Genomic DNA, 24,508 nt, shown 5'->3' on the forward strand with positions numbered 1-24,508 from the left:
TGTCTCTACAAAAAATTTAAAAGATACCCAGGTGTAGTGACGTGTACCTATAGTCCCAGTTACTCAGGAGGCTGAGGTGGGAGGATCACTAGAGCCCAGGAGGTCAAGGCTACAGTGAGTGAAGGTCATGCCACTGCACTTCAGCCTGGGCAACAGACTGATACCCTGTCTCAAAATCAAAACCAAAACAAAACAAAATGGCTGGGCGTGGTGGCTCACGCCTATAATCCCAGCACTTTGGGGGGCTGAGGTGGGCAGATCACCTGAGGTTAGGAGTTCAAGACCAGTCTGACCAACATGGTGAAACCCCATCTCTATGAAAAATGCAAAATTAGCCAGTCGTGGTGGTGCATGTCTGTAATCCCAGCTACTCGGGAAGCTGAGGCAGGAGAATCACTTGAACCCGGGAGGCAGAGCTTGCAGTGAGCCAAGATTTCGCCACTGCACTCCATCCTGGGTGACCAGAGCGAGACTCCATCTCAAAAAAACAAAACAGTGTTTCTGTTTCCCGCTCAGTTTCCATCTCAGCTGAGCCAGCTGCACTCCACCTGGTCCTCAAGCTAATAGATTTCACTTCCCTGAAGGCCCACAAAATCTTTTTCTTTTTCTTTCTTTCTTTCTTTCTTTTTTTTTTTTTTTTGTTGAGACAGAGTCTCACTCTGTCACCCAGGCTGGAGTGCAGTGGTGTGATCACGGCTCACTGCAATCTCTGCCTCCCAGATTCCAGCGATTCTCATGCCTTAGCCTCCTGAGCAGCTGAAATTACAGACGTGCGCCACGATGCTTGGCTAATTTTTTGTATTTTAAGTAGAGATGGGGTTTCACTATATTGGCCAGGCTGGTCGTGAGCTCCCGGCCTGAAGCAGTCTGCTCACCTCAGCCTCCCAAAGTGCTGAGATTACAGGCGCTAGCCACTACGCCCAGTCACAAAATTCTTTAAAGAAGCCAATTCCATCCTCCCTCAGGAACCAAGGGGCCACCTCACCCTCTTGTTACAGCAGATCCCGCCTCCCACAGTCACCCTTCTCCCAAGAGCAATCTCTCTGACCTGCATGGTGCGTGGTGCCCTCCTGCCTCAGGCCGTGAGTACATGCAGCTAACCTGCTGTCAGTCTTATCTGTCCAGTGAGTGTTGTGTGTTCAGCCATCCCATAACCCTAGGGTGGGACTCCCTCCCTCATCAACCAGGAGAAGAGGAAGCCAGCAAACCGTCTACCAATTCTTATCTAGATTTGTCCTCTTTAGCTGCCGCTTTTGCAATACGCTGGTCATCCTCATAGCATTCTGCTAGAATGTCCACACCTGACCTGGGCCTACATGCAATTCTGCTTTTATTTTGAGAAAATGATTTGTCATTCATTCTGCTTTTATAATTTCTTCTATTTTAAATTATTTTTCTCATTTTTGCCTTTGCTCCTTTCTTCTTAGCATTGTATATTCAAAGGAATACCCTCACACTCTACATTTTAATCCAAGACAGAGGAATGCAACAGGGAGAGCCCGAGGCAGGGGCAGAGGGATGTTCGGGGAACTGTAAGTGGGAGGTAGACAAGAGACCAAACTGGACTTTAAGTTGTTTCAGCAGGTATATAGCTTAGAAAGGATCTCATTGGTCTGGGTCCTAAAATAGCTCAATGGACGGCTGCTAACTCAAAACTTTTTTCTCACTACTCTACAATTAAATCTCAGTTGAACTCTGGGAAGATTCTGGAATACCTAGGTTATTTATTTCTCAGTGTCTGTTTCACCAGTAGTTGTAACCATCCTTCAGCCAAACATCTCCATTTGAGTAGCACAGGCTATAATGGATTTTCTCTAATTAAGATTACTCAGCAGTGGCCGGGCACGTGGTGGCTCACAACGGTGACCCCAGGACTTTGGGAGGCTGTATTAGTCCATTTTCACACTGCTGATAAAGACATCTGAGACTGGGCAATTTACAAAAGAAAGAGGCTTTTTTTTTTTAATTTTTTTTTTGAGATGGAGTCTTGCTCTTGTTGCCCAGGCTGGAGTGCAATGGCAGGAGGTCAGGAGTTCGAGACCAGCCTGGCCAATATGGTGAAATCCCTTCTCTACTAAAAATACAAAAATTAGCTGGGCATGGTGGCGCATGCCTGTAGTCCCAGCTGCTCGGGAGGCTGAGGCGGGAGAATTGCTTGAATCCATGAAGCAGAGGTTGCAGTAAGCCAAGATTGCACCACTGCACTCCAGCCTGGGTGGCAGAGTGAGACCCTGTCTAAAAAAAAAATTAGACCTGAACAGCCATGAACTGTTTTTGATGTATTTCTCAATTTCCTTGTTTGTGTTTCCTTATTTCTGAACATGATATATGTTTTAAATTGAAAGCTTTAGCTCACTGCAGAAAGTCTCCTAAGTCACATCTTTTCCTTTGCAAGAATAGGCGAAGAAGGATCTAAGGGCTTGGCTTGTTTGAAAGAACCAGACCCCCTAAAGTCACATCTTTAGGGAAAGTGATACAAGAGCTTCTGCACCTCCTGATAGAGGAAGTCCAAAGGGTGTGCACACACAATGGTGCCTGAACGAGAGCCTCAAGACCGAGGTGAGCATTCATCTTCTCAGTTCTAGGGAAGGTAGTATCAGCAGGATGGAGTGGGAAACAGGCATTGAGGTGATAAGGATGACTTTGGAAGAAGAAATAGACAGCTTTTCATACATAATAATAATTTCAGTATAGAAATAGGTATGGACCCAAGATACTTGGATCAGGGAAAGATGAAAGAAAAAAAAAACAACTCGGGCCTAGAAGGCCTTAAAGGAAAATGAATTTGGTCAGGCGTGCAAGCACATGCCTAAAGTCCCAGCTACTCAGAGACTGAGGCAGGAGGACCACTTAAGCCTGGAAGTTTGAGGTCAAGGCTGTGCGATTCAAAGGTAAAGAGAGTAGGCAATTGGAAAGTACAGTTTACTCTGAATGAGTTTTGCCTGGATTTGTCTTGGGTTCCAGGGTACTAACTGGTCATTTGTTCTGAGAGAATTTCTGTAATCTCTTCTTGCTTTCACATTTTTTCTGTTTTAATTAGTTTTGATCATAGCCTGATTTTGTTGTTCTAAGATTTTTGGGACTCTGGCTTCCTGGGTCTTCGGCAGTGGAGATTATGACTGTGCATTTGTCTTGCTGATCTGACAGAGAAAGGAGTCTGGCGGTTCCAGCTGAAGGTCTGGTCTGTGGCAGTTGTATGCATCTTGCTCCTGTGTGTCTGTTTCACTGTGAGTTCTGTGGGTAAGTTCTTGGCTGGAGTGCAGTCATCTCTTGGTCCTTTTCCCAGTCCCATTCTATAGATTTCCTGAAGAAACAGTTTCCCCTTTCTAGACATAAAATGGCAACCCTAACTGAGAAGGCCATGTTTTTCATAAAATAAGTTATTACTATTATTCATTATTTTGGATAATTGTCTGTACTTCCAGCTTTCTTTACCTGGTTTTAGTTGCATTTTCCAAATGTGATCATAACTATCTTGGTCAGCTTGGGCTGCTGTAACAAAATACCATAGACTGGGCCAGGCGTGGTAGCTCACGCCTATAATCCCAGCACTTCGGGAGGCCGAGGCAGGCAGATCACCTGAGGTCAGGAGTTCAAGACCAGCTTGGACCATACAGCAAAACCCTGTCTCTACTAAAAATACAAAAATTGGCCGGGCGCAGTGGCTCAAGCCTGTAATCCCAGCACTTTGGGAGGCCGAGACGGGCGGATCACGAGGTCAGGAGATCGAGACCACCCTGGCTAACACGGTGAAACGCCGTCTCTACTAAAAATACAAAAAACTAGCTGGGCGAGGTGGCAGCGCCTGTAGTCCCAGCTACTTGGGAGGCTGAGGCAGGAGAATGGCGTGAACCCGGGAGGCGGAGCTTGCAGTGAGCTGAGATCTGGCCACTGCACTCCAGCCTGGGTGACAGAGCGAGACTCCGTCTCAAAAAAAAATAAATAAAATCAAAAAAAAAAAAAAAAAATTAGCTGGGTGCAGTGGCTCACGCCTGTAATCCCAGCTACTTGGGAGGCTGAGATAGGAGACTCACTTGAACCCAGGAGGCAGAGGTTGCAGTGAGCTGAGATCGTGCCACTGCACTCCAGCCTGGGTGACAGAGTAAGACTCTGTCTCAAAACAAAACAAAACAAAACAGAAAAAACAAACAGAAACAAAAAAACCCATAGACTGAGTGCGTTAAAAAACAGAAATGTATTTTCTGATGGTTCTGGAGGCTGGAAGTCTTGACATGAGGATGCCAGGATGGTTGTGTCTGGTGAGGTCCCTCTTCCTGGCTTACAGGTGATGCCCTCCTGCTGTGTCCTCACATGATGGAGGGAGTGCTAGCTCTTCACGGTTTCTTCTTTTTTTTTTTGAGACGGAGTCTCGCTCTGTCACCCAGGCTGGAGTGCAGTGGCCGGATCTCAGCTCTGCAAGCTCCGCCTCCCGGGTTTACGCCATTCTCCTGCCTCAGCCTCCCGAGTAGCTGGGACTACAGGCACCCGCCACCTCGCCTGGCTAGTTTTCTGTATTTTTTAGTAGAGACAGGGTTTCACCATGTTAGCCAGGATGGTCTCAGTCTCTTGACCTCGTGATCCGCCCGTCTCGGCCTCCCAAAGTGCTGGGATTACAGGCTTGAGCCACCGTGCCCGGCCACGGTTTCTTCTTATGAGAGTACTCATCTCATCATGAGAACCCCCCTCATCACCTCATCTAAACCTGATTTCCTCCCAAAGGCTCTATCTTCAAATACCACAAATTGGACCTTAGGGCTTCCACATATGAGCCTGGGGAGGACGCAATTCATTCTATAACAATAACTCCACTTTGCTGGGAGTGCTGATGGTAGGTACCATCTAGTTGATCTGCTCCTTTGTTTTAAAAAAAAAAAGTCGGCCGGGCGCGGTGGCTCAAGCCTGTAATCCCAGCACTTTGGGAGGCCGAGACGGGCGGATCACGAGGTCAGGAGATCGAGACCATCCTGGCTAACACGGTGAAACCCCGTCTCTACTAAAAAAAAAAATACAAAAACTAGCCGGGCGAGGTGGCGGGCGCCTGTAGTCCCAGCTCCTCGGGAGGCTGAGGCAGGAGAATGGCGTAAACCCGGAAGGCGGAGCTTGCAGTGAGCTGAGATCCAGCCACTGCACTCCAGCCTGGGCGACAGAGCGAGACTCTGCCTCAAAAAAAAAAAAAAAAGTCTCGGCCGGGCGAGGAAGTTGAGGCTGCAGTGAGCCACAGTCTTACCACTGTACTCCAACCTGGGCAACAGAGAGAACCTGTCTCAAAAGAAAAAAAAAAAAGTTTATACAGTGATACAATGGAAGAATAAACAAAGTAAACTATTACTTAATTGGTACTCCCTTTGCCAAGTTTTGTATTTTTGTGACACCTGAGAAATTTCCCAACTCTCTCGTTTACTATTTGGGTATCAACATGTGCTCTATTATCTAATATTATGATTAGAAACAGAAATGAAACATCTGTGAGGAAGTTACTGAATACAATGACTTCCTATGTCAAGTAAAAATGTGTTGATGATACAGTCTTCAGTTTCTTTCTAGTTGTAAATACATCTCACAGTTTTCAATGTAACCCTAACAAGCAGAATTATTACTAAGGTTAAACTTTGCTTTGCTTTTTATAACAAAGGGCAAGAGACAAAAGGGCTTAAAGATGTGATATGGTGGGGATGGTTGTCCCTTCCAAGTCTCATGTTGAAAATTTGAAATTTGGAAGGAACAACTGTCCCTTGAAATTTGAAATCCCCGATGTTGGAGGTGGGGCCTGGCAGGAGGTTTTGAGTCATGCAGGTGGATCCCTCATGAATGGCTTGGTGCCCTCCTCAAAGGAATGAGTGAGTTCTTGCTCTGAGTTTGGGTGAGATCTGCATCTCCCCCTCACTCTCTCTTGCACCCTCTTGCCATGTGATATGCCGGGTTCCGCTTTGCCTTCCACTATGACTGAAAGCTTCCTGAGGCCTCACCAGAAGGCACCATGCTTACTGTACAATCTGCAGAACTGTGAGCCAGTAAAATGTCTTTTCTTTGTAAATTACCAAGTCTCAGGTATTCCTTTATAGCAATGCAAAAACGGACTAATACAAGATGGTTATTTAATTATTTGAGAGGAAAGAAGACATGCAAGAACTTACAGACATAAATTAAGAGAAAATAGAAGAGTTTGACTAGGTTTAGTCTCAAAATCAGAATGATGAAATACATGAATAAACAATTAAGTGAGGATAAGTGAAAAGTCAGATCTTGCTCTATGTGCATGCCCGTGAACAAAAGAGATCATTTTTAGTGAAAGATGTCTAAATGTCTCCAAAAGGTTAGGTTTTACCTTATATTTAATTTGACCCAAATGGTTTACTTACAGTTACAGCCATCAGAAAACTTTAGAAAAACCAAAAGACCTGTGATATTTCAGGATTAATAGAATTAGATGCTGTTACCTAGTAATCAACAAATGCTTACTGAACACCTACCATGAGCAGGCCACTTTTCTAGGTGCTGGGTATATAGCATGAATACAATGAAATTCCTTCACTAGACTGTATGTTATAGTAGGGGGAGAGCAAGATATATACACATGCAAACTTCTAAACAAACAAGATAAATTAATATAAGAAAGGGTTGAGGACATATTTTTTACTGGGCCTGCAGAGAAAGAAGCATGAGAAAAGAACAGTATGGCTTGAAATGGGATGAGAGAGGCATTGCAGACTTTGTAAGAGCATAAGGCTATTTTATTATTATTTATTATTTATTTTTTATTATTATACTCTTTTTTGAGATGGAGTCTCACTCTGTCGCCCAGGCTGGAGTGCAGTGGTGCAATCTCGGCTCACTGCAAGCTCCGCCTGCCGGGTTCACGCCATTCTCCTGCCTCAGCCTCCCGAGTAGCTGGGACTACAGGCGCCCGCCACCTCACCCAGCTACTGTTTTGTATTTTTAGTAGAGACGGGGTTTCACCGTGTTAGCCAGGATGGTCTCGATCCCCTGACTTTGTGATCTGCCCGTCTCGCCCTCCCAAAGTGCTGGGATTACAGGTGTGAGCCACCACGCCTGGCCCCTTATTTATTATTATTATTTTTTTTTTTTTGAGATGGAGTCTCGCTCTGTCACCCAGGCTGGAGTGCAGTGGCTCGATCTCAGCTCACTGCAAGCTCTGCCTCCCAAGTAGCTGGGACCACAGGCGCCCGCCACGGTGTCCGGCTAATTTTTTGTATTTTTAGTAGAGATGGGGTTTCACCGTGTTAGCCAGGATGGTCTCGATCTCCTGACCTCGTGATCCACCCGCCTCAGTCTCCCAAAGTGCTGGGATTGCAGGCATGAGCCACCATGCCTGTCCTATTATTACTATTTTTGAGATGGAGTCTCGTTCTGTTGCTAGGCTGGAGTGCAGTGGCGTGATCGTGGCTCACTGCAACCTTCGCCTCCCAGGTTCAAGCAATTCTCCTGCCTCAGCCTCCTGAGTAGCTAGGATTACAGGCATGCACCACCATGCCTGGCTAATTTTTGTATTTTTAGTAGAGACGGGGTTTCAGCATGTCAGTCAGGCTGGTCTTGAACTCCTGACCTCGTGATCTGCCCGCCTTGGCCTCTGAAATTGCTTGGATTACAAGGGTGAGCCACTGCACCCAGGCTTTTTTTTTTTTTTTTTTTTTGAGACAAAGTCTCGCTCTGTTGCCCAGGCTGGAGGGCAATGGCAGAGTCTCTGCTCACTGCAACCTCCACCTCCCAGGTTCAAGTGATTCTCTTGCCTCAGACTCCTGTAGCTGGGATTACAGGCATGTGCCACCACGCCCACCTAATTTTTGTATTTTTAGTAGAGACAGGGTTTCACCATGTTGACCTGGCTGGTCTTGAACTCCTGACCTCAGGTGATCTGCCTGCCTTGGTCTCCCAAAGTACTGGGATTACCAGTGTGAACCACCATGTCCGGCCATAAGGTTTTTTTTTGTTTTCTTTTGTTTTTTTGAGATGGAGTTTCACTCTTGTCACCCAAGCTGGAGTGCAATGGCACGATCTTGACTCACTGAAACCTGTGGCTTCCGAGTTCAAGTGATTCTCCTGTCTCAGCCTCTTGAACAGCTGGGATTACAGGCGCCTGCCACCATGCCTGGCTAGTTGCTTTTTTTAAAATGGAGTCTTGCTCTGTCACCCAGGCTGGAGTGTAATGGTACGATCTCGGCTCTCTGCAACTTCCACCTCCTGGGTTCAAGCAATTCTCCTGCTTCAGCCTCCCAAGTAACTCAGATTACAGGTGCCCGCCACCATATCCAGCTAATTTTTGTAGTTTTAGTAGACCATGTTGGTCAGGCTGGTCTCGAACTCCTGACCTCAAGTGATCCACCAGCCTCAGCCTCCCAAAGCACTGGGATAATAGGTGTGAGCCACTGCGCCTGGCCAGCTGGCTAATTTTATTTTTTATATTTAAATATAAATAAAAATATATTTATATTTTTATATTTTTGGTGGAGACGGGGGTTTCACCATGTTTGCCAGGCTGGTCTTGAACTCCTGACCTCAAGTGATTCTCCCACCTTGGCCTCCCAAAGTGCTGGGATTACAGGCGTTGAGTCACTGTGCCCAGCCACAGCATAAGGTTGTATAGCACAACATAGCTCCACTTAAAAGAATGAGAACTGCTGGGTGCAGTGGCTCACGCCTGTAATCCCAGCACTTTGGGAGGCCGAGGCGGGCAGATCACGAGGTCAGGAGATCGAGACCATCCTGGCTAACACGGTGAAACCCCGTCTCTAAGAAAAATACAAAAAAAAATTAGCGGGGCATGGTGGCGGGCACCTGTAGTCCCAGCTACTCGGGAGGCTGAGGCAGGAGAATGGCGTGAACCCAGGAGGCAGAGCTTGCAGTGAGCTGAGATCACGCCACTGCACTCCAGCCTGGGCGACAGAGCAAGACTCTGTCTCCAAAAAAAAAAAAAAAAAAAAAAGAATGAGAACTAACTCTGCTTTCTCTTTCCCAGTGAGTCACAATTTTAGGTATAGCAAAACTGTCAAGCAGCTGTCCAAGTTACAAGAGTATCAACAGTATTATCCAAGCCTGACCTGCATCATGGAAGGAAAGGACATGGAAGGTACAACTCTGCAATGAGCAACAAGACTTCCCTTGCTATTAATCAAATTCCTAGTCTGATGGTTTATTATCTTCAGCACTAAAACTATCAACTGAGGCCTGGTTTTTCCTACTGCACTCTTTATCTACTTGGTGTCTTAAATAGACACCTCAGGCCGGGCGCGGTGGCTCATGCCTGTAATCCCAGCACTTTGGGAGGGTGTGGCGGGTGGATCACCTGAGGTCGGGAGTTCGAGACTAGCCTGACCAACATGGAGAAACCCTGTCTCTACTAAAAATACAAAAAAATTAGCTGGGCGTGGCGGTGCATGCCTGTAATTCCAGGTACTCGGGAGGCTGAGGCAGGACAATCTCTTGGACCCAGGAGGTGGAGGGTGTGGTGAGCTGAGATCATGCCATTGCACTCCAGCCTGGGCAGCAAGAGTGAAACTCTGTCTCAAAAAAAAAAAAAGGCCAAGCGCAGTGGCTCACGCCTGTAATCCTAGCACTTTGGGAGGCTGAGGCAGGCGGATCATGAGGTCAGGAGACTGAGACAATCCTGGCTAACACAGTGAAACCCTGTCTGTACTAAAAATACAAAAAATTAACTGGGCGTGGTTGCAGGCGTCTGTAGTCCCAGGTACTCAGGAGACTGAGGCAGGAGAATGGCCTGAACCTGGGAAGTGGAGCTTGCAGTGAGCCAAGATCGTGCCACTGCGCTCCAGCCCAGGCGACAAAGCGAGACTCCGTCTCAAAAAAAAAAAAAAAAAAAACCTCAAAATTAAAGTATCAAACAAGAGTCCTCAGACTGTCTCACTTTCTCCTGCTACCATCAATACTAAAGCTTAAAACTCGAGAATCATTCTTAGCAGTTTCTCTTCACTTATCATCTTCACCCCCACATCCAATTAATCACTAAGTTCAACAGTAAATACATCCCTCTCCCTATACAGTTCTGAATTAATTGAAAAATAAACGGCCGGGCGCGGTGGCTCAAGCCTGTAATCCCAGCACTTTGGGAGGCCGAGACGGGCGGATCACAAGGTCAGGAGTTTGAGACCATCCTGGCTAACACGGTGAAACCCCATCTCTACTAAAAAATACAAAAAGCTAGCCGGGCGAGGTGGCTGGCGCCTGTAGTCCCAGCTACTCGGGAGGCTGAGGCAGGAGAATGGCGTAAACCCGGGAGGCGGAGCTTGCAGTGAGCTGAGGTCCGGCCACTGCACTCCAGCCCGGTCGACAGAGCGAGACTCCGTCTCAAAAAAAAAAAAAAAAAGAAAAGAAAAATAAATATACACAGGATATAAATATATACAGTTCTGAATTAACTGAAAAATAAATATACACAGGATATAAATATATACAGTTCTGAATTAACTGAAAAATAAATGTAAGAATAAAATTAGACTGGGCGCGGTGGCTCAAGCCTGTAATCCCAGCACTTTGGGAGGCCGAGACGGGCGGATCATGAGGTCAGGAGATCGAAACCATCCTGGCTAACACGGTGAAACCCCGTCTCTACTAAAAAATACAAAAAAACTAGCCGGGCGAGGTGGCGGGCCCCTGTAGTCCCAGCTACTCGGGAGGCTGAGGCAGGAGAATGGCGTAAACCCGGCAGGCGGAGCTTGCAGTGAGCCGAGATCCGGTCACTGCACTCCAGACTGGGTGACAGAGCAAGACTCCGTCTCAAAAAAAAAAACAACAAAATTAGCTGGGCATCGTGGCACATGCTTGTAATCCCAGCTACTCGGGAGGCTGAGGCAGGAGAATTGCTTGAACCCGGGAGGTGGAGGTGAGCCGAGATTGTCTCATTGCACTCCAGCCTGGGCAACAAGAGTGAAACTCCATCTCAAAAAAAAAAAAAAAAAATTACCCAGCTATGTTGACATGTGCCTGTAGCCCTAGCTACTTTGGAGGCTGAAGTGGGAGCATCAGTTGAGCTCAGGAGGTTGAGGCTGCAGTAATAAGCGATTACACTGCTGCACTCCAGCCTGGGTGACAAAGTGAGACCCTGTCTAAAAAAAGATAACAATAAATAAAAAATAAAATTATCAGCTTTATTGATGGTAAAACCGAATCATGAAATATGGCTTAGAGTGAGGCCAAAATGTTGCTCCCTAGTCCAGGCCTACTCACCTCCTGAGGGATAATTGGTTAGCTGTGTCTAGAATCAGGGACTGCCTACAGCCTCGTGTGCAGAGCCAGAGAGAGACAAGTTCTACATCAGAAATGTCTTAATGGCCTTAATCCTTTCCAGGAAGAAAACATGGACCCAAAGGGCATCAAACTGTTATTTCAAGAATGAAATCATTTTCAACTTATAGGGAAAAACTGTGCGGGGTAAAAAGATGACAAGAGCTTCTTCCTCAGAACTACCATAGGAGGCCAGGCTCAGTGGCTCATGCCTATAATTTCAGCACTTCAGGGCAGCTGAGGCCAGTGGATCACTTGATCCCAGGAGTTCTGGACCAGCCCGGGCAACAAAGCAAGACACTGTCTCTAGAAATAATACAAAAAAAAATTAGCTGGATTAATAAAAAAAAAATTAGGTGGTGCACCCCTGTGGTCCCAGCTACTTGGGAGGCTGAGGTGGGAGGATCGCTTGAACCCAGGTCAAGGCTGCAGTGAGCCATGATTATGCACTCCAGTCTAGATGACAAAGCACGATCCTGTCTCTAAAAAAAATTTTAAAATATTTATTTTGGTATAATGTATGCCAAAATATAAAGAAAAACATTTTGACATGCTCTACATTGTCACTGTTTGTTAGAGGGAATTTGTATAATCTGTTTTGTGCTGACAGTGGAAAAACTGGTGCTTCCAAGGAGAGACAGATCTTTTTCAGGACTTACTGCTCTTTTTTTTTTTTTTGAGACGGAGTCTCACTGTGTCCCCCAGGCTGGAGTGCAGTGGCGCGATCTTGGCTCACTGCAAGCTTCGCCTCCCGGGTTCACACCACTCTCCTGCCTCAGCCTTCTGAGTAGCTAGGACTACAGGCACCCACCACCGCGCCCAGCTAATTTTTTTTGTATTTTTAGTAGAGACGGGGTTTCACCATGGTCTTGATCTCCTGACCTTGTGATCCGCCTGCCTCGGCCTCCCAAAGTGCTGGCATTACAGGCGTGAGCCACCGCGCCCGGCCACTTACCGCTCTTAAGTGTTTTGCATATATTATGTCACCTCAACCTCTCAAGATTCTGAGTAAGAAACATTCCCATTTACAAATGAAAAGAAAAATATTTAAGGCATAGAGTGGTTACATAATTTTCCCAAAATTACAGCACCGAAAATGAGGTTGCAACCCAGATCTGTCTTATTCTAGACTCATTCTTTAAAATGAGATGCTAAATTCTAAATGATATTTTTATCTACAATTATTAGTGGCAAATATAACATTGTCAAAGTTATTTTTGCTGAAGATGTAGACATGGTTCATATATGACCACCAATAAATGATGAGAACCTTAAGTTAAAGTATTTGTCTTAGCCGGGCGCGGTGGCTCACGCTTGTAATCCCAGCACTTTGGGTGGCCGAGGTGGACGGATCACGAGGTCAGGAGATTCAGACCATCCTGGCTAACACGGTGAAACCCCGTCTCTACTAAAAAATGCAAAAAAATTAGCCGGGCGTGGTGGCAGGTACATGTAGTCCCAGCAACTCGGGTGGCTGTGGCTGAACCCGGGAGGCAGAGCTTGCAGTGAGCGGAGATCGTGCCACTGCATGCCAGCCTGGGCGACAGAGCGAGACTCCGTCTCAAAAAAAACAACAAAAAACTGTGTGCGCGCTCTCTGCTCACTGCAAGCTCCGCCCCCCGGGTTAACGCCACTCCCCCGCCTCAGCTTCCCGAGTTGCTGGGACTACAGGCGCCTGCCACCACACCTGGCTAATTTTTTGCATTTTTAGTACAGACGGGGGTTTCACCGTGTTAGCCAGGATGGTCTCCATCTCCTGACCTCGTGATCTGCCCGCGTTGGCCTCCCAAAGTGCTGGGATTATAGGTGTGAGCCACTGCGCCCGGCAAGTATTTGTTATTAAAATAATTTTTGTGGGTTTAAAGCAGGGCCTGGAAAACTAAGGCATGGGCCAAACTCAACCAGCTGCCTACTTTTGTAAATGATATTTTATTGCCATATTCTTTTTTTTGTTTGTTTTTGGTAACATATTGCCAGTTGTTGCTTTCATACTGCAGTAGCAGAGTTGAGTAGTTGCAACAGAGACCGTATGGCCCCCAAATCCTAAGATATTTACTATCTGGCCCTTTGCAGGAAGTTTACTGGTCCCAATATAGAGTGAAATGATCTACAGATTAGTAAATACAGCAGTAAATGAGTTCAGCTTTGGAAAAATCCATGGAGATCCATAGATGAAAACTAATTAAACCTTAGTGAGCTAAGCTTATAATTTTATGTGAGGAGAATTCTCTGTTAATATTTTTTCTTCTTCTATACTCCTTTGGGAAGATTGGAGCTGCTGCCCAACCCCTTGGACGTCATTTCAGTCTAGTTGCTACTTTATTTCTACTGTGATGCAGTCTTGGACTGAGAGTCAAAGTAACTGTTCTGTGATGGGGGCTGATCTGGTGGTGATCAACACCAACGAAGAGCAGGTATGTTCTAACAGGCAGCTAATCTGTTTCCTTTCTTAACTGATAGTCTTTGTTTTTCTTTTTGATATGGAGTCTTGCTCTGTTGCCCAGGCTGGAGTGGCACGATTGCGGCTCTCTACAACCTCTGTCTGTCGGGTTCAACCAACTCTCCTGCCTCCGCCTCCTGAGTAACTGGGACTACAGGCGCCCGCCACCACACCCGGCTAATTTTTTGTATCTTTAGTAGAGACGGGGTTTCACCGTGTTAGCCAGGATGGTCTCGATGTCCTGACCTCGTGATCTGCCCGCCTCAGCCTCCTAAAGTGCTGGGATTACAGGCGTGAGCCACCGCGCCCGGCCCTCCCACTTCACTAATCTTTTTCAACTATGTCTAATCCTGCTATTAAAACCATATATTAACATCTAAATTCAGTTATTGTATTTTTCAAATCTAGAATTTATCTTGCTTCTCTTTCAAATATGCTGTCAAACTTTATAATGTTCAACGCTTACGCTTATTTTTTGTTGTTGCTGGGGTTTTTTTTTTTTTTTTTGAGATGGACTCTTGCTCTGTCGCCAGGCTGGAGTGCAGTGGCTCAATTTCCACTCACTGCAACTTCCGCCTCCAGGGTTCAAGCGATTCTCCTGCCTCAGCCTCCCTAGTAGCTGGGATTACAGGCAACCACCATCATGCCCAGCTAATTTTTGTATTTTTAGTAGAGACGGGGTTTCACCATATTGGCCAGGCTGTTCTCAAACTCCTGACCTCGTGATCCACCCGCCTTGGCCTTCCAAAGTGCTGGGATTACAGGCGTGAGCCATGGTGCCCGGCCAGTTTTTTTTTTTTTTCCTTTGAGACAGAGTCTTGTTCTATCGCACAGGCTGGAGTGCAGTGGCGAGATCTCGGCTCACTGCAATCTTCGCTTCCTGGGTTCAAGCGATTCTCCTGTCTCAGCCTCCCGAATTGCTGGGATTACAGGCACCCGCAACCACACCCAGCTAATTTTTGTATTTTTAGTGGAGATGAGATTTCGCCATGTTGGCCAGGCTGTTCTCGAGCTCCTCACCTCAGGTGATCCACCGCCTTGGCCTCCCAAAGTGCTGGGATTACAGGCATGAGCCACTGTGCCCAGATCTTCTTTTTTTATTTTTTTGAGACAAAGTCTCTGTCACCCCAGGGTGGAGTGCAGTGGCGCAATCTCGACTCACTGCCACCTCTGTCTTCTGGGTTCAAGTGATTCTTTGACTCAGCCTCCTGAGCTGCTGGGATTACAGGTGCATGCCACCATTCCTGGCTAATTTTTGTATTTTTAGTAAAGATGGGGTTACACCATGTTGTCCAGGCTAGTCTCGAACTCCTGGCCTCAAGTGATCCGCCTGCCTTGGTCTCCCAAAGTGCTGGGATTATAGGCCTGAGACACCATGTCTGGCCTATAGTATGTTTCAAATTATCCTTGTGTGGTGGATGTTGTACTTGAAAAATTATTTATAAAAATAATTGGAGGCCAGGCACAGTGGCTCATGCTTGTAATTCTAGCAGTGTGGGAGGTTGAGGCGGGTGGATCACGTGAGGTCAAGAGTTCGAGACCAGCCTGGGCAACATGGCGAAACCCCTTCTCTACTAAAAACACAAAAATTAGCTGGGCATGGTGGCGCATGCCTGTAATCCCAGCTACTCAGGAGGCTGAGGCAGAAGAATCACTTGAACCCAGGGGGCGGAGGATGTGGTGGGCCGAGATCATGCCACTTCACTCCAGCCTGTGCGAAAAAGCGAAACTCTGTCTCAAAAACAAACAAACAAACAAAAATTGGAAGCCTAAGATATTATTCGCTTCCAAAGAGTATTTTCTTTCTTTTTTTTTTTTTTGAGACGGAATCTCGCTCTGTTGCCCAGGCTGGAGTGCAGTGGCCGGATCTCAGCTCACTGCAAGCTCCACCTCCCGGGTTTATGCCATTCTCCTGCCTCAGCCTCCCGAGTAGCTGGGACTACAGGCGCCGGCCACCTCGCCCGGCTAGTTTTTTGTATTTTTTTAGTAGAGACGGGGTTTCACCGTGTTAGCCAGGATGGTCTGGATCTCCTGACCTCGTGATCTGCCCGTCTTGGCCTCCCAAAGTGCTGGGATTACAGGCTTGAGCCACCGTGCCCGGCCCCAAAGAGTATTTTGATTTGCTTTTGCCACATGCCTTGGCACAAGTCCTACAGTACATTATGGCAATTTCAGGGCCTGAAATTTCTACAATCTCCAAATGATTCAAAGCCAGATCATAATCTATATGAGGTCTGATTTACTGCCTATTTACCCTTACCTCTTTCTTGGCTCTGGACTCTAATTTTTTCCTAACCCTACAAAGTTTTCAAAAGTGCTGTTCATCCTGTCTCCCCAGCCATGTTGTAAACTTTTATTTGTTTTGACTTCCTATGCCACACTTAGCACAGAGTCTGAGCAGACAATAGACTGCTTAAATGTTCAATGAAAGAATGAATAGATAAATTGATATGGTGGAGAGGAGGGAGGGAAGTACACAAACCACTAACAATGTCTCATATACATTCATGTACATTCAAAATAATCTGAAAACCTATGTCAAAATATATTTTCTTATTTGTACAACATTATTTGAGGCCTGGCGAGGTGGCTCATGTCTGTAGTCCCAGATACTCAGGTGGTTGCGGCAGGAGAATTGCTTGAATCTGGAAGGCAGAGGTTGTAGTGAGCCGAGATCATGCCACTGCACTCCAGCCTGGGTGAGAGAGCAAGACTCCATCTCAAAAAGAAACAAAACAAAACAAAATATATGACGGCTGGGTGTGGTGGCTCACGCCTGTAATCTCAGCATGTTGGGAGGCCAAGGCGGGCAGATCACTTGAGGCCAGGAGTTCAAAACCAGTTTGGTCAACATGGTGAAACTCCATCTCTACTAAAAATACAAAAATTAGCCAGGTGTGGTGGTGCGCACCTGTAGTCCCAGTTACTCGGGAGGCTGAGGCATGAGAATTGCTTGAACCCAGAAAGCAAAGGTTGCACTGAGCTGAGCTCACACTATTGCACTTCAGCCTTGGCAACAGACCAAGACTCCATCTTAAAAAACAAACAAAAAAAATTGGCTTTCTGGCCGGGCGCGGTGGCTCAAGCCTGTAATCCCAGCACTTTGGGAGGCCGAGACGGGCGGATCACGAGGTCAGGAGATCGAGACCATCCTGGCTAACACGGTGAAACCCCGTCTCTACTAAAAATACAAAAAAACTAGCCGGGCGTGGTGGCGGGCGCCTGTAGTCCCAGCTACTCGGGAGGCTGAGGCAGGAGAATGGCGGGAACCCGGGAGATGGAGCTTGCAGTGAGCCGAGATTGCGCCACTGCACTCCAGCCTGGGCAACAGAGCGAGACTCCGTCTCAAAAAAAAAAAAAAAAAAAAAAAAAAAAAAAAATTGGCTTTCTAAAATTTCATTATAGACCTCTATCTTTCTTGTCATACAGAACATGTACTGCTTAAGAATACTGGCTCTAGAGTTAGAACTCTGTTATTTATTACTTGTGTGACCTTTGACAACTTTATCTTTCTAAATCTGTGTTTCCTGAGACTTAGTAAAATGGAGACAGCAACACTATCTTCCTCACAGTAGTAGTCGTAAGATTTAAATGAAGTAACTTGTGCAAACTCATGGTGTAATATTTGGCATATAGTAAACAATAACTAATTTTAACTACTACTATTATTATTATAAATATCTTAATTTTAAAGTGACCTGTGGCTGGACACGATGGCTCACGCCTGTAATCCCAGCACTTTAAGAGGCCTAGGCAGGCAGATCACCTGAGGTCACGAGCCTGAGACCAGCCTGGCCAACATGCTGAAACCCCCTCCTCTACTAAAAATACAAAAAGTAGCCAGGCGGGATGATGCACGCCTGTTATCCCAGCTACTCAGGAGGCTGAGGCAGGAGAATCACTTGAACCCGGGAGGCGGAGGTTGCAGTGACCTGAGATCGTGCCACTGCACTCCAGCCTGGGTGACAGAGTAAAACTCTGTCAAAAAAAGAAAAAAAAAAGTGACCTGAAGCATTTGGAGTGTGCATGCAAAGTTGTTTTTTATTTTTGTGCAGGGGGTGGGTTTGTATTTTTTGGACACAGAGTCTCATTCTGTCGCCCATGCTGGAGTGCAATGGCATGAGCTCGGCTCACTGCAGCTTCTACTTCCCAGGTTCGGGTGATTCTCATGCCTCAGCCACTCGAGTAGTTGGGATTGTAGACATGCACCACTATGCCTGGCTAACTTTTGTATTTTTAGTATTGACAGGGTTTCACCACGTTGTCCAGGCTGGTCACGAACTCCTGGCCTCAAGTGATCCACCTGCCTCGGCCTCCCAAAGTGCTGGGATTATAGGTGTGAGCCACTGTGCCCAGCCCAGAGTTTATTATTATTATTATTATTATCATTATTATTATTTTTCTTTTGAGACGGAGTCTTTCTCTGTCGCCCAGGCTGGAGTGCAGTGGCACAATCTTGGCTCTCTGCAACCCCCGCCTCCTGGATTCAAGCGATTCTCCTGCGACAGCCTCCCAAGTAGCTGGGATTATAGGCGCCCACCACCTCGTCTGGCTAATTTTTGTATTTTTAGTAGACACTGGATTTCCCCATGGTCTCAAATTCCTGACTTTAGGTGATCCACCTGCCTCGGCCTCCCAAAGTGCTGGGATTACAGGTGTGAGCCACCGCGCCTGGCCTAATTATTTTTTGGTAGAGATGAAGTCTCACTATATTGCCCAGGCTGGTCTCAAACTTCTGGCCTCAGCAGTCTTCCCACCTTAGCCTTCCAAAGTGCTGGGATTACAGGCATAAACCACCACAACACAAAACTTTTAGATAATTTTTTTTTTTTTTTTTTGAGACGGAGTCTTGCTCTGCCGCCCAGGCTGGAGTGCAGTGGCCAGCTCTCAGCTCACTGCAAGCTCCGCCTCCCGGGTTCACGCCATTCTCCTGTCTCAGCCTCCCCAGTAGCTGGGACTACAGGCGCCCGCCTCGTCGCCCGGCTAGTTTTTTGTATTTTTTAGTAGAGACGGGGTTTCACCGTATTAGCCAGGATGGTCTCGATCTCCTGACCTCGTGATCCGCCCGTCTCGGCCTCCCAAAGTGCTGGGATTACAGGCTTGAGCCACCGCGCCCGGCCTAGATAAATTTTTAAACTTTAGCATCCTGAGGTTGCGGGGCCGGGGGAGGAATGTGCTGTTCAGCCCTTCTACTGCCTTTTCTGCATCAGCAAACTTTCCCTAGAGAGAAAGGGGCCATGATTTCCAGGCACATCTTCCTTGCTTTTCATTCTCTCTGGGTTCTTGACCTGGTAATTTTTACTATTTTGTGACCTTTTGAGACATTAAAGTTTTTTGCGTTTCATCCAGCTTATGTAGTTGATTTTGCCAAGAAGTTTGGTCCAAATTACTTAGTCCACCATTATTGAAAGTAAAGTAGAAGTCCCGCTACATTCAGTGTTGATACCAGCATTGTTATCAACCATTTATATAACATGTAGTTATATAGAAATACTTAGAAACAATTAATTGCCTCACAGAGAAGAAATATTATGAGGACTTGCGAAAAAAATTAAATTGCAAGAACTGACAATCAAGAATTGATATGGGGCTGGGTTCGGTGCCTCATGCCTGTAATCCCAGCACTTTGGGAAGCCGAGCCTGGCGGATCACATGAGGCCAAGACAAGCCTGGCCAACATGACAAAACCCTGCCTCTACTAAAAATACAAAGATCAGCCAGGTGTGGTGGTGGGCACCTGTAATCCCAGCCACTCGGGGGGCTGAGGCATGAGAATAACTTGAACCTAGGAGGTGGAGGTTGCAGTGAGCTGAGATTGCATCACTGCACTTCAATGTGGGCAACAGAATGAGACTCTGTCTCAAAAATAAAAATAAAAATACCCTTTCCTGGCTGGGTGTGGTGGATCAAGCCTGTAATCCCAGCAGTTTGGGAGGCCAAGGCAGGAGTGTGGCTTTAGCCCAGGAGTTCGAGACCAGCCTGGGCAACATGGCCGAAACCCCGTCTCTACTAAAAATACAAAACTTAGCGGGCCATGGTGGTGGATGCCTGTTATCCCAGCTACAGGAGGCTGAGGTAGGAGGATTGCTTGAGTCTGAAAGGTTGAGGCTTCAGTGAGCTGAGATCACGCCACTTCACTCCAGCCTGGGTGACAGTAAGACCTTGTCTCAAAATAAATAAACAAATAAATAAATAGGGGGTGGAGGGCAGAGAGAAACCTAAAGATATACTAATTCAACTCCCTTTACAAGACTATATTAGGAGCGAGGGAGAAATTTCCTCACAATATGCAGAGCCTTGAAGAATGCTGTCACTTAGCAAAGAAATAGGAAAGCAAGTGTGCCATGAGGATTTATGATGGCCACGGCTAGAGCATGCTCCTGTATGTGCCAAACATCATGCCCACAAGTGATGTCTTTGATCCAGCCCTGCTCAGCCAGAGGCCTCTGCTCCTGGGCAGGAGCCCTCCTCTCCTTTTCTTCTTTTCTTCCTATGGCCATAAGAACTCTGTTCAACTTGAGTCCCCCCAAAGGCTATTGTAAGAATTAAAGAAAGGGGAAAGAAATATGAAAGGCGGCCTGCCAGTCAAGACAGGTTTATTTTAGAGAAAATAAACCTGAGAGGAGCCTCTGGCTGAGTTTGGTCAAGGGCACACTCTCTTACAGACTAAGAGTTTTTTTTTTCTGAGGCAGAGTCTCACTCTGTCGCCCAGGCTGGACAGCAGTGACGAGATCTCCGCTCGCTGCAAGCTCTGCCTCCCGGGTTCATGCCATTCTCCTGCCTCAGCCTCCTGAAGAGCTGGGACTACAGGCGCCTGCCACCGCACAATTTTTTTTTTTTTTTTTTTTTTTTTTTTGCAGAGACAGTGTTTCACAGTGTTAGCCAGGATGGTCTACATCTCCTGACCTCCTGATGTAGACCGCCCGCCTAGGCCTCCCAAAATGCTGGGATTACATGCATGAGCCACTGCACCCGGCCCAGACAGACTAAGAGTTTTTAAGGATTCAGGGTGGGAGAGTTTATCAGAGGCTTGGGGGACTGCTTCTGTGTCTCTTTGTTGTGCTTATCTGGGAGAAAGAGTTGTGTGTCTGTTCCCATACATCTTTCTGCAGCTGCAGGCATATCCCCCGGAGTCTGCTTTTAGCTTTCCTATCTTAGTGCACCCAAAGGGAAAGGAATGTGCTTATTAAGGCCCACTGTTTTACTGGGGCCCATTGTATGAGAAGGAAGCTTGGCAGTTACCCAAGAGACTTTCCCCCCACCTCCCTCTGTGCCTGAGCTGTCTTATCTGTGTTTTACTGTCTGCTCTTTCTGTCTGCTTGTAGTCAGAAGAGAAGTGATTTCCTTGAAATGCATGAGGCAAGAAAGGGAACTGGAACTTAAAATGGCGGTATTTGTCTGAGATGAGGGTGCTCCTGCTCTATCAACTATGACTCTTCCGTTTTCTTCCCTCAGGATTTCATCATTCAGAATCTGAAAATAAATTCTGCTTATTTTCTGGGGCTGTCAGATCCAGAGGGTTGGCGACATTGGCAATGGGTTGATCAGACACCATACGATAAAAATGTCACGTGAGTATAGAACTAGGTCTATTTGACATCAAGGGTTATGCTTTTTTTTTTCTTTTCTTTTCTTTTTTTTTTTTTTTTTTTTTTAGATAAGACTCTCGGCCGGGCACGGTGGCTCAAGCCTGTAATCCCAGCACTTTGGGAGGCCGAGACGGGCGGATCACGAGGTCAGGAGATCGAGACCATCCTGGCTAACACGGTGAAACCCCGTCTCTACTAAAAACTACAAAAAACTAGCCGGGCAAGGTGGCAGCGCCTGTAGTCCCAGCTACTCGGGAGGCTGAGGCAGGAGAATGGCATGAACCCGGGAGGTGGAGCTTGCAGTGAGCTGAGATGCGGCCACAGCACTCCAGCCTGGGTGACAGAGCGAGACTCCGTCTCAAAAAAAAAAAAAAAAAAAGACTCTCACTCCATCACCCAGGCTGGAGTGCAGTGGTGTGATTGGTTCACTGCAACCTCTGCCTCCCAGGTTCAAGTGATTCTCCTGCCTCAGCCTCCTGAGTAGCTGGGATTACAGGCATGTGGCACCACACTCGGCTAATTTTTGTAATTTTAACAGAGATGGATTTCACCATGTTGGCCAGGCTGGTCTCGAACTCCTGACCTCAAGTGATCCGCCTGCCTTGGCCTCCCAGAGTGCTCAGATTATAGGCGTGAGCCACCATGCCCGGCCATTTATGATTTCTTTACAAACTGTAAAGCACTTTAGTACAGATGACCACTTTTGACATTTATATCAATTATGTCAAATACGTAGGGACATTGTTCTAGTTCCATTTTTTCAGATAGAAGAACTGAGAATCAGGGAAATTAAATTACTTGCACCAAATAACAGAGACTAAATAGCAGATCCAGGGAATTTCCCTAGTTCTTCAGACTCCAAAAGCAGTGCATAGAACCTGATTTATACTTGGGACTAGGGGAAAAAAAATCTTGGAATCATTTAACTCTGTGAGTTGGAAGTTCTATGGCAATTGGACATAGGGATGGCCAAAATGAAGGAATCCTCTGGGATATCTGCCGGGGGCGTGTTCAATGTATGCCGAGTTGATTAAGATGACAGGCCACTAGGTCATGTGCGAACAGTTTTCAGGGGAAATACCAGAGACATAAGTGGAGAAGAAACTGCCTGAACATGAGGTTTTACAAAATGTGGCAGCAGAAGTGGGAAGGTGGTTTGGGTATATGTGACCTTGACTTTCACACTGTTTTAACGCTAGCTCTCTCCCAGTCTCTAACTTTTTCCAAAACACTGTTTCTTGTTTTTTGAGACGGAGTTTCGCTCTTGTCACCCAGGCTGGAGTGCAATGGCACAATCTCGGCTCACCGCAACCTCTGCCTCCCAGGTTCAAGCGATTCTCCTGCCTCAGCCTCCCTAGTAGCTGGGATTACAGGCACGTGCCACCACGCCTGGGTAATTTTTTTTGTACTTTTAGTAGAGATGGGGTTTCTCCATATTGGTCAGGCTGGTCTCGAACTCCTGACCTCAGGTGATCCGCCCGCCTTGGCCTCCCAAAGTGCTGGGATTACAGGCATGAGCCACCGTGCCCAGCCCCAAAATACTGTTTGAAAACACCACTGTCCTTTATCTGCCTTTCAGATTCTGGCACTCAGGTGAACCCAATAACCTTGATGAGCGTTGTGTGGTAATAAGTTTCCGTTCAGAAGAATGGGGCTGGAACGAGGTTCACTGTCATGTACCTCACAAGTCAATTTGCGAGATGAAGAAGATCTACATATAAATGAAATATTCTCCATGGAAATGTGTTTTGTTGGCATCCACCATTGTAGAAAGCTAACTTGATTTTTTAATTTCTGTGTAAGTTTTGTACAAGGAATGCTCCTAAAATTTTTCAGTAGGCTGTCACCTATTACACTTATGATATAATCCGTTCACACATTCATTTACTCATTTATTCATTCATACAATTAGTGTTTAGTAAATATTTTTCTTTTTTTTTTTTTTTTTTTTTTTTTTTGAGACGGAGTCTCGCTCTGTCACCCAGGCTGGAGTGCAGTGGCCAGATCTCAGCTCACTGCAAGCTCCGCCTCCCAGGTTCACACCATTCTCCTGCCTCAGCCTCCCGAGTAGCTGGGACTACAGGCGCTGCCACCTCGCCCGGCTAGTTTTTTGTATTTTTAGTAGAGACGGGGTTTCACTGTGTTAGCCAGGATGGTCTCGATCTCCTGACCTCATGATCCGCCCGTCTCGGCCTCCCAAAGTGCTGGGATTACAGGCTTGAGCCACCGCGCCCGGCCTAGTAAACATTTTTCTATGTGCCAGAGACTACTGGAGAATGCTTTTGCAGAAAAACAGAGGGAGCATGAGCATCTGCTCTTATTTTCTGACAGCTGAGGGATGAGGTGCCTGTTATGGGCTGAACTGTGTTGCCTCAAATTCATGTTGAAGCCGTAACCTACAGTACTTCAGAATGGGAGTCTATTTGGAGATAGAACCTTATCAGAGGAAATTAAGTTGAAATGAGGACATTAGGAGCCTCAATTCAATCTGACTGATGTCCTGTGAGGAAATTCAGGCAGGTAATGTGGCTCACGCCTGTAATCCCAGCACTTTGGGAGGCTGAGGTGGTTGGATCATGAGGTCAGGAATTCAAGACCAGCCTGGCCAACATGGTGAAACTCTGTCTCTACTAAAAAATACAAAAATTAGCCAGGCATGGTAATGGGCACCTGTAACCCCAGCTACTTGGGAGGCTGAGGCAGGAGAATCGCTTGAACCTGGGAGGTGGAGGTTGCAGTGAGCGGAGATCATGCCATTGCACTCCAGCCTGGGCAACAAAAGCAACACTCTATCTCAAAAAAGAAAAAAAAAAAGGCCGGGCGCGGTGTCTCAAGCCTGTAATCCCAGCACTTTGGGAGGCCAAGACGGGCGGATCACGAGGTCAGGAGATCGAGACCATCCTGGCTAACATGGTGAAACCCCGTCTCTACTAAAAATACAAAAAACGGCAGGGCGCGGTGGCTCAAGCCTGTAATCCCAGCACTTTGGGAGGCCGAGACGGGCGGATCACGAGGTCAGGAGATCGAGACCATCCTGGCTAACACGGTGAAACCCCGTCTCTACTAAAAACTACAAAAAACTAGCCGGGCGACGTGGCGGCGCCTGTAGTCCCAGCTACTCAGGAGGCTGAGACAGGAGAATGGCGTGAACCCGGGAGGCGGAGCTTGCAGTGAGCTGAGATCCGGCCACAGCACTCTAGCCTGGGTGACAGAGCGAGACTCC

At 46.8% G+C, this 24,508-nt stretch overlaps 1 protein-coding gene across 3 annotated transcripts; it reads left to right on the forward strand.

Annotated features, from left to right (window-relative positions):
* Nucleotides 1–656: 656 nt before the first annotated feature.
* CLEC4C (C-type lectin domain family 4 member C) lies at nt 657–23,208 on the forward strand. 3 transcript variants are annotated; one of them, XM_010388021.2, is made up of 7 exons: nt 657–1,082; nt 2,401–2,559; nt 3,148–3,240; nt 8,975–9,085; nt 13,525–13,670; nt 21,152–21,267; nt 22,865–23,155. In XM_010388021.2, exons 2-7 carry the CDS (start codon nt 2,529–2,531, stop codon nt 23,004–23,006), a joined length of 639 nt encoding a protein of 212 aa, XP_010386323.2. In that variant the 5' UTR covers nt 657–1,082; nt 2,401–2,528; the 3' UTR covers nt 23,007–23,155. The 3 variants fall into 3 exon arrangements, with proteins under 3 accessions (XP_010386323.2, XP_030795324.1, XP_030795323.1); XM_030939463.1 differs by having other exon boundaries at nt 824–1,082; nt 2,396–2,559; nt 22,865–23,208; XM_030939464.1 differs by lacking the exon at nt 8,975–9,085 and having other exon boundaries at nt 22,865–23,208.
* The last annotated feature ends 1,300 nt before the right edge of the window (nt 23,209–24,508 follow it).

Source organism: Rhinopithecus roxellana, chromosome 10 (assembly GCF_007565055.1).
Source record: "Rhinopithecus roxellana isolate Shanxi Qingling chromosome 10, ASM756505v1, whole genome shotgun sequence".
Lineage (NCBI taxonomy): Eukaryota > Metazoa > Chordata > Mammalia > Primates > Cercopithecidae > Rhinopithecus > Rhinopithecus roxellana.